Source organism: Gossypium hirsutum, chromosome D04 (genome assembly GCF_007990345.1).
Source record: "Gossypium hirsutum isolate 1008001.06 chromosome D04, Gossypium_hirsutum_v2.1, whole genome shotgun sequence".
Taxonomy (NCBI): Eukaryota; Viridiplantae; Streptophyta; class Magnoliopsida; order Malvales; family Malvaceae; genus Gossypium; species Gossypium hirsutum.
The window spans coordinates 9,571,862-9,582,394 of record NC_053440.1 but is presented as its reverse complement, the minus strand read 5'-3'; the positions used below and the strand labels follow the sequence as shown (position 1 = coordinate 9,582,394).

Below are 10,533 nucleotides of genomic sequence, written 5' to 3'. Positions count from 1 at the left end.
CGGCCACCGCGTACGGCGGCCGGTGCGGTGACGACGCGATGGCAGCCGGTGCGGTGACGACGCGATGACGGCGTAGAGGAGCCAAGGTAGCCCTTTGGCCAGAATCTGGACTTCATCCAGAGAAAAGGGGACACCTTCTTTCCTTTCTTTCTTTTCAGACTGTAGGGAATGATTTTTTTCCCTCAAAAATTAGCTTTTATACCCCAGTAAAACGACGCCGTTTTGGTTGGCATCCTTGAGCTTGAAACATCGTCGTTTTGGCCTTAGGATCCGCATGTTAACCCTGCCTGCAAGGAGGATCTGCGTGTTTTGTCGGAAAGGCTAATTTCACTTCTAGCCCTTCCGTTTTTAAATGCCTTTTCAATTAGGTTTTATTTTTTAAAAATTTTACCCCAGAATTTGTTACGTTTACAATTCAGCCCCTATTTGAACTGCGTCGTTTTGTAAGAGAAGGAGTTATTACCCTTTCAGTCCTTCCCTGTTATTCGTGCATTCAAATTAGTCCTTTTCCTTTTATTTATTTCGAATCCGCCTCAAATTTTTCGTTTTTAGTTCAATTTAGTCCATTTTCTTGTTATTTTTGTAACAGCCCGATTTTGGGTCTAGATGGAACAGTAGTTTTGGGACCACAAATCCGATGAGGAAAATTTTATTTTAAAATTATGACATGGGTTGCATTATGATAGGAAGGTTGCATGAAAATACTGATATGAAAATTTTATCGAATTAGTGATTAATTAAGGAAAGGACCTATTTGTATAAAATGTAGAATTTGAATTCTAGAAGCTAGAAGGGTTAACTAGCTATGAAATTGTAATACCCCGAAAATTACTCTAGTAAGAAAGTAAGATAATATCTCTGATATAGTAAAATAAGGAAATAAAGTGCTAAAAAGGGGTAATTTTGAGTTATGGCAATATTGGGAAGTATATTATAACATATTAATTCAAGAAAGGATTAAATTGCAAAAGTGAGAAAAGTTTTGTTACCCAAGAGTAAATACTCAAAAGTTGAGGGGTTAAAGTGTAAATATGAAAAAGTTGAAGGATCAATGGTGTAAATATTTTAAGGGTGGAATAATCTAGAAACTAAGAAAAATGGATGGATTAGGACCAAATTGAAAAAGGTGAAGAAGTTTGAGGGACTAAATCACAATTTTACCAAATTAAGTGATGACTCAATGATAGAATTTTAAAAGATCATAAACGGAAAAATGGTCAATTAGAAGAGAGAGAAATCTAGAAGATAATGATGATGTTGGAGATATTTTAGATTAATAAATAAATATTAGTTTATTAATATTTTAATTTGATTTTTTTTAAATGATATTATTTTATTATTATTAATTTACTTAGTATATGTATATGTGGAAAGAAGGATGAAAAGCATCCATCCCCCACCATTTTTGCATGCATTAACGTGAGAAGAACAGGGGAAGAAAGAAAGCTTTGCTTTCTTTACAATTTGGTCCTTTCACCAAAAATCCACCATTTTCACTTAGAAATCAAAAGAATTTCCATATCCATCAAGAGAGAAAGATAACAAGGAGACTATGGGGAGCTAGAATATCAAGTTAGATTCAAGAAATAGAAGCTGGAGGAGGGAGAAAATCAAGTTAAAGATTGAAATCAATGGCATAAGGTAAGAACATCAAGATTTTTACATACTTTTGAGTTTGATATTATTGAAAAAGTAGGAAATTAATGTTAAGGTAAAGTTTCTTTGTATAAGGTTCTATATTCTTGTTATGTTAGTAAAGGGAAATAAGAGAAAGTGATGGAAAATATTGAAGAGAAAGGAAAGGAAAGTGTTAGAAATTTAGTTATCAACATTTTACACTAAAATAGTTTTGAAACAGCAGCAGTAGTGTGACTTTGAAAATCTACCAAAAACCGTATAAATTGAATTAGAGGATGAACAAAATATGAAATTAAATAATTGTTGAGTCTAGTTTCTCATAGAAGAAACGGTGTAAGCAATGGAATTGTAAATTATGAGATATAATAGGTTTTGTGAGATAAGGTTAGAATGATTTCGGGTTCCCCTGTACTGACTTTGGAAAATCATAAAAAATTGGATAAAAATAATTAGAGGCTTAAATTTATATGTTTAAATCCTTACTGAGTCTATTTTTAATATAAATAAATGGTAACATAATTCGAATTCTGTACGAGGAGATAGTTAATTTTTAGTGAATAAGGGTCGGAACTGTCAAACAGCAGAACAGGGATGACTTTAAAGAATAAACTGTACTTATTGGCTAAACCAAAAATTCTAAAAATTTTATGATAAGAAGATATGTGAGTCTAGTTTCAGGGAAAATTAATGGATCTTAATTTTGAGTTCTGTAGATCAAGATATAAATAATTTAGTGGCTACGACTCAAGTGGACAGCTTTGAATGAATATATAAGTAAATGGTGAAATTATAGATAATGTTACCTATAAGCATGTTATATACATTAAGGATGTGGAATGGAGAGGAGGAGGAGGAAAATATATGATTACTCAACTAGCATGAGTTTTCATTAAAAATGGCCAATTTACATGTTTTAGGTTCAGGGACTAAATTGAACAAATGTGAAACTTTAAGGGTAAATTTGTAAAAATGTCAAAAAGTGACCAAATTGCATGAAATGAATTGTTTTATTATTTAAATTACTAAATTGAATGAAATATTAATTTAGATCAAGATTGGGTGGAAATTCGAGAAAAAAATAGAAATTTTTCAAAATGTACCTGAATTTTGGTATTTCTGCAATTTAGCCTGGTAAGTTTGTATGAACCATATTTTGTGTAATTTTAATTGAATTGAATGCTATTTGGTAATGAATATTATATATATATGTGTGTTTTATTATTGGAATTGAATTATTATTGGTAATATGTATAATTATTAGATGTTTTGAAATGATTATCGGAAGCTCGATTGAGTTGGAAGCTTGTTGGAGATATATCACATTATCCATTGGTTCTATCGGTAATTTTGGATGATTTGATTCTGGTTATAATGACTTGTATAAGTTAAATGGGTTAATGTTAGCTCATAAATGTTTTGATTTTGATTGGTTATAAATATGAATGCTTCATGGAATGAAATGGTATGGAATGGAATGGAATGGAATGGAATGAAATGGTATGGAATGGAATGGAATGGAATGAAATAAAATAAAATTAAATTAAAAAAATGAATGAATTGTGTATAAATCGGTCACATGCTCGATCATAATCGATAAACGTTGAGTTAAATGGTAAATACGAATTAGTATTGAATTTAATGATATTGGATTATATGTGAATTATATAAAAATTTCCATTGCTAGTGAAATTGATTTGAATTGTGAACGTGAGAATTTGTGAATTTAATGAAATGAAAATGAAGCATTGAATTGTTAAGATTTGTGAATTGCATGAATATGTATCGGGTCTCGTAGGCCCTAGTTATTATGAATATAATATTTTGAAGATACATTGTGAAGAATTATAAAAGCATGTTAAAAATTTGAAGAGTTTTAATTTGGATGAAATTTTATGACTCGATTTAATACGTTTACAAGTGTATGTTTCGGTAATGCCTCGTACCCTATTCCGGCGTCGAATACGGGTTAGGGGTGTTACAATTTTAACTATTTTATTATTTATTTAATTATTTTAATATTATTATCATTATTATATTATACCATTAATCTTGTATTATTATTTACTTATTTATACCCTTTTAAATTTCAAATTTTGTTATATATATACATGCACACGTTTTTACAATATATATGCATATTTTTATAATTTATATATATGTACATACTTACATACTTATATAATTTATAATTTATATACATATCTATATATATCTATATACGTATTTTTTGAATTTTCATAAATATATATACATACTTATATATATTTTCTTATTATATCTTATAATTTATATATATATGTACATGTAGATATATTTTTTACATTTTTATAATTTTATTCATTTTATTTATTTACTTATTTATTTACGTTTTCATTATTATGTTTTACTTTTATTTGCTTATGTACTTGTTATTTTGTATGCTATTTACTTATCTTATTTTCGTTGCTATTGCTCGTATCATTTTTACACCATTGTATACATTATTGTTTCGTTATGCATACCAACGACGTAATTTGTTTTCGCATTTTTTACTAGGACCTCGTGTTTTATCTTTTACTCGATATATCAAAATCTGTTTCAAATAAATAACATTTCGTATTTTGATATTCAAAAAAGTCGTATCCTAACTTACGGGGTTTCGATTTTCCCGATAAAACTAAATATACGAATCTCTTCAAGCAATTTTTATGATCTCGGGATTTAACAAAAGATCACGTTCTAACTTACAGGTCATGATTTATCTTCTAAACCCGAGATAATCGAATGTCTCTCAAATAAATAAGTTTTCGGCATGTATTCTCGTATCGGGAATTCAAGACATTGTGTCTTAACTTACGAGATGTAATTCTTTCTCGATTAACGTGAAAATATGTCTCTATCTCAAAAATTTTCAATATTTTGACAAAGGATCGTATGTTTAAAATTCTTCAAAGTTTTCAATCTTCGGCACTAAGACACTAATTAATCAACTAGGTACCAATTCTGGGCGTCATGAGGGTGCTAATCCTTCCTCATATGTAACCGACTCCCGAACTCGTTTTTCTAAAATTCGTGGACCAAAATCGTTGTTTTAATAAAATTAAATCATTTATTAAAAACAACCACTTTTCGAGGTGACCCGGTCACACCTCATCAAAAAAGATTGGTGGCGACTCCCATATTCGTTTTTCATTTTAAAATCTAAGTCGACCCCGTTTTCACAAAAAAAATGGTGTCAACAATAAACACTTGTTTTCTAGCTAAAGGTTAATCAAAGTTTGATTCAATAAATTCGTAAGACTTAATTTGTGTTTTAATCATTCTTTGTTCTTTGGTATTCACGCATATTCTATTTTAATTATAATTGTTTAGGTTTGTTAAATATTCAACTAGTATTAATTGCTTAGAACGCTTACTTTGTCATATAAAATAACTGTTCGTAATTGTTTAATTCATTATAATACTAGTGATGAACTACATAAATTGTTTATGTTGTAGTTTATGATTATGTGGTATGGATGTGTGAGCTATCTTAAAAAAAACCCTATTGGTGAGTTTGCTGGTTAGAATTAGGTCTCTCTAGTTCTTAATGTTGTTAGTAAGTTAAACTTCGGGCGTTGAGTTACAAGGTTATTTATCGGTTAGAGAAGTAATTTCAAACGAGTTACCTCTTAGTTACTGAACAAGTAAGGAGAGATTGGTTGCCCGACACTTAGTCAGCAACTAGAACTAATTTACTAAAGGCATTAAAAACATCATTGCATCAATGGTTTAATCTATGAATCAAAAGGAAATTTTACCTTTGGGTAGAATTTTTTACCATTGATTTTTCTAAAACGTTTGATTATTTCTTTCTTTGTTTTAGTTTTTAATTTAAAATTGGTTTTTTTAAAACACTTTTTTATTTTCTTTTCTATTTTTCTTAAAAAATAAAATTATTACCAATCTTTGTGGAAATGACCCTATTTACTGCTTTTTACTAATTTCATTTTTTCAAGTAGAATTTATTTTTATAAGTCTCGACAGCCTATCAATGACTTTGGTATTTTAGTTTATCTACTCGTCTATGAAGATAATTTTATCGTGACCGAAAATAATTCAACAATTGTTCAACAAATTATTTCTATTTCATAGAAATTTGCACTTAAAAACTTGTTTCATTAATAATTTTTCTTGGGGTTGACATAATATCAACTACGGATGATCTATTCTGTCATAAAGCAAATACATTTAGAATATACTAATGATATAGCGATGCAAGGCAATAAAGGAGTACTTACTCAAATGATCTCCTCTCACCATTACAAGCTTCAAGATAAGTCTAACCCTACTGATACTACTATATATTGAATAAATATTGGGAAACTCCAATATACTTCATTTACAAGACTTGATATTTTGTTTGTTGTGAACAGACTTTCTTAATTTAAGCATGCTCTATTCTCCATACATTGGAAGGGAGTGAAATGAATTCTTCGGTAATTGGAAAAAACCCTTTAGCTATGATCTTTGGTTCACTCGTCATATGGATTCAAGTCTTTATATGTACTCAAAGCAAGTGACCACACCAATCATAGTTCGATAATTGGTTTTAATTTTTTTTTGTCAAAATCCAATAAGATGATTCTCAAAGAAACAACTTACTATTGCCCGCTCCTCCACTATCTCATCCCCTGAAAACCTTTTTTGACAATCACGGTGCAATATCTCACAATCAACATCCAATTTTGCATAGCAAAATGAAGTATCTTGAGGTGGATTTACATTTCTTTTGTGATCATGTTCAAAAAAAAAAAATTGAATATCACTCACATTTCTGCTACTGACCAAATTGTTGATACATTTATAAAAGCACTACCCAAAATAACTTTCATGCGTAACCTCAACAAGTTAGGCATCACTCCACAAACTCCAACTTTGAGACGGGCGTATCAATTGACCAAATCATTTAAAAACAAATATTTCTTATTTGAAATTTATTTGATTTAACTCATTTTATCTAAGAATTTTATTAATAGCTTGTTTATAAACATGTACTCATTTAAACAATAAATCACAGCTCTCTTTTTATCTTTTCTATAAACTTGTTTACTTATTTTTAATCATTATTTACAAAATTTTACTTTTAATTATTGGATTCTACATCCACCTACAACAATATTGTAGGTGGATTTTAGTTTATGAAATCTTGTAGTTTAATTCAACTAATTTTATAATCGTGTCACATGATACACCCTTTTTCTAAACTAATTGCACATTGGTTCTAAAGAAATCCATAAATGCACCACATGTTCTCTCCATACATATTTTAAAGTTTAGACTACGGTAGTTATTCAGTTTGATGTCACACTTGAATAATCAAAGCCAATTACTGGAATTAAGAATTTTTAATACAATACTGAATGAACTAAATCATTAAAATAAATCAATCAGAGTTGTCATGCATCACAAGTTTTGACCATTGAAATAAGCAGCCTTTAAAGCCACCACATGCAATGCAAGATTGAGATATTTTCTTTTATTTCTATCTCAGATTGAATCAAGTTTTACTTTCATATTCTGACTTTAAAAAAGAAAATTAAATATATAATTATATTCTACATGAATTCGGGTAGAGCTAAACTATGAAAATTTAAAGAAAAAGATAAATAATCATCCATCATAAACTCCTTTGGTATAGAAAATCTGTATGTACATTGAAGAAAATTTTCCTTTCCTAATTTATGATCAATAAATGAATAAAAACAACAAACAAAGAACGTGCATGAATGACATTGAAAATAAGATATAGTCCAACCCTGCACCAGCTAATTAAATAAGCCAATAAATGATGATTTTGTTCAAAGATTTGACTCTCCATTAACAAGAAAGATAAAACTCTTTTACTTCTTCTATGACATTCAATTCCAGTAAGTATTAGGAAATTTATATTTTTATCATTTAATTTCAAAAAGTTATGAAATTGTTTGCTATTAGAAAGTTCGGTTAGTAAGTTCCAAATGATTATTCGATGACCAGTACAATAGATTAACATTTATTGATGAGTAGAAAAACATATCTTAGATCCAAATCAGTCCAACAATTAATCTCAGAGATTGGAGAAGAAAGTTGTATTATTTTGGTTCACAAGTTCGTGGTGTTTAAAGCTGTTTCGTGAAAAATAACTGTAGAAGGGAAGAGAGAAAAGGGAAGAGGAAAGAGAACTTTTGATTGGTGTAAACGGTGTGAATAGAGAAGGCCATACAATAGTGATTTTAACAACCCAGTGATTAAAATGAAAACTTTCAAATCGTTCAGTAACCACTTTATAACTTTTTGAAGTTGAGTGACCATAACATAAAATTATTAATAGTTTAATAACTTTGGGTGTAATTTACCCTAAAAATGAAAGGGATAAGAATGAAACATTTCATTATGGCTACTCGTTAAATGGGAATTTATTTGGTTCATATAGTTACATTTAAGAAGTGAGAAATAATTAAACAACCAAAAAAAAAAGATGTGAGAAATAATGAATCTGAACCTTTGTATTTAAGGTATTTTTTTTCTATTTTCAAATTACGCTCTCGAAGATACTAAGGAGTGGGAGTGTATATATATAATGGAGGCAGCAAAACTAAATAATGGTATTTTAGATACAAGAAAGGGAAATGGCAGGAAAGTGGGGGTACAGGGATGTTGTACCAATAACAGCCATGGTCGCAGTGGAATGCTCTGATGTAGTCTTAAGCATTCTATTCAAAGCTGCTTCTTTGAAAGGAATGAGCTATTTCGTCTACATTGCCTATTGTTATGTTTTAGCTACCCTTGTTTTCGTCCCTTTAGCCTTCCTATCAAACAGGTATTTCTTTTTTGCTCTTTCAACTCTCATCAAATCTTTTGATAGAAATTGTTTTCTTTTTTTCTAACATATCTTGTTTGTTTATGCAGGAAAAAATTGCTTATTCCATTGGAATTCCCTCTTATCTCCAGAATTTGCCTTCTTGGGCTTCTTGGGTATGTATGGAAGTACTCCATTATGTATATAAATCTGTAAATTTCTGGGTTTTTCTTGTGATTGTCAAAGATTACAATGTGCTTATGAAAGGAAGAAAAATAAAACCATGATTGTTCATGTTTTGGAGACAGGTTTTCAGGTCAAGTATGTGCTTATAAAGGTTTAGAACTTGGGTCCCCAACTCTTGCTTCAGCCATCAGCAATCTTGCACCAGCTTTTACCTTCATACTTGCTGTCCTCTTCAGGTTTTTCATTTATTCTATTTTTTTGTCATTATAAAGTTAATAAATAAGATTGCACCAGCTCCAAGCAAATTGTTTCATGTTTATGATCTTTCCATGCTTAACCTATTTCCTGAATGGTCCCTTAACTTTTCTCCCCACTTTTATTTTTTGCATAACAAGGATAGAAAAAGTATCATTTACAAGTTCAACAACTCAAGCTAAAATAATTGGCACCATAACTTCAATATCTGGTGCTTTGCTGATCGTTCTCTACAAAGGCCCCAAAGTTATTCCATCTTCAACATCTTCATCTGTTTCACTTCAATGGCCTCTTGAGTCAACTCAATCAAATTGGGTCATTGGTGGTCTCCTTGAAGCTCTTGCATATCTTTTCTTTTCATTCTGGTATATTGTTCAGGTAAATCGATATATCCAAGCCCCCCCCCCCAACCCAGAAATCTCTATATTCATATCATGTTAGTGATATATTTGTAAGGTTTTGGCATGTTTGTATGATCTTGTTTTGTCCTGTACAGTCCAAAGTAATGAAGATATACCCAGAAGAGATTACTGTGAATGTGTATTACAACATGTCAGTGGCCATTATAGCTCTAGCAGCATGCTTAATAAAAGAACAGAACTTGAGTTCTTGGACATTACATCCTAGCATATCAGTTGTTTCGGTCCTATACTCGGTAAGAACATAGTTAATGATAAAATTGCAACAGTGAAGCACAATAATTTGCAGGATCTGAATGTTAAGTTTGTTGTTAATAACTTGTTTAGGGACTTTTCGGGTTCCCATTCAGCTCCGGTGTTCATACATGGGGCGTACGCGTGAAGGGGCCTGTTTTCGTTGCAATTTTCCGACCAACTTCCATTGTCATTGCAGTTATTATGAGTGCCATTTTCCTTGGTGAAGCAGTGTATCTTGGAAGGTAATAAAAAAGTTTTTTGTGCAAACGCGGCTAAAAATGCCGCTAAAACCTATTGTAATGTAAATTTACATTTCTACTTTGTTTGGTTTTACAATTTAATCAAACTTGGTTTTGCAGTGTCATTGGAGGGGTGATCTTAACTATTGGTCTTTATGCTGTACTATGGGGAAAAGCAAAAGAAGAAATGAAAGATGATGGCTCTGGTTTAAGCACCAAAGCCCCTCTGCTGAAATCCCAAAATGTGGAAGAAAATTAGAATAAATGTTCTCAAAAAGAAAAAAGGTAGCTGGTTAATGTAGTTCAATGCTTCCATATTGGGAAGCAAAATGTAGCTCATCAAATGATATAGTCTTTCATTACCTAAAAAGGCTTAATTTGCTGGATCAGATTTGAGAATGATGATCATCATCACTTCTATCACCAGATTATTTGAATTTCAGGTTTTTGGCAATTATTATGATTATAATTATGATGCTCATATTATTATTATTTAATTATTTCAAATTCAACCCTCAACCTAAAAAATATTAAATTAACCATTTGATTTACGTTAAGCTTTATAAACTAATGGAACTAGCAATTAGTTAGAATAAATTTCATTTCAACTTTTAGGGAATAAATTTTATTTTTTAAATAATCGTCTTTCATTTTAATTGGAACTAAAATGAATTAGATGTAAATATTTTTTTTGTATAATTTGGTTTTTTTTTTACCAACAATTTGTCAAAAGTCTACATTATACATGACCAACTAAAAG

The 10,533-nt window shown here is 30.2% G+C and overlaps 1 protein-coding gene across 1 annotated transcript; it reads left to right on the top strand.

The window, feature by feature from the left end:
- The first annotated feature begins 8,218 nt into the window (after positions 1-8,218).
- LOC107926036 (WAT1-related protein At5g40240) lies at positions 8,219-10,199 on the top strand. Its single transcript, XM_016856804.2, has 7 exons — positions 8,219-8,458; positions 8,548-8,613; positions 8,746-8,859; positions 9,019-9,256; positions 9,375-9,533; positions 9,625-9,776; positions 9,894-10,199. The coding sequence occupies exons 1-7, from the start codon at positions 8,268-8,270 to the stop codon at positions 10,030-10,032; spliced, it is 1,059 nt and encodes a 352-aa protein (XP_016712293.1). The 5' UTR covers positions 8,219-8,267; the 3' UTR covers positions 10,033-10,199.
- Positions 10,200-10,533: the final 334 nt, after the last annotated feature.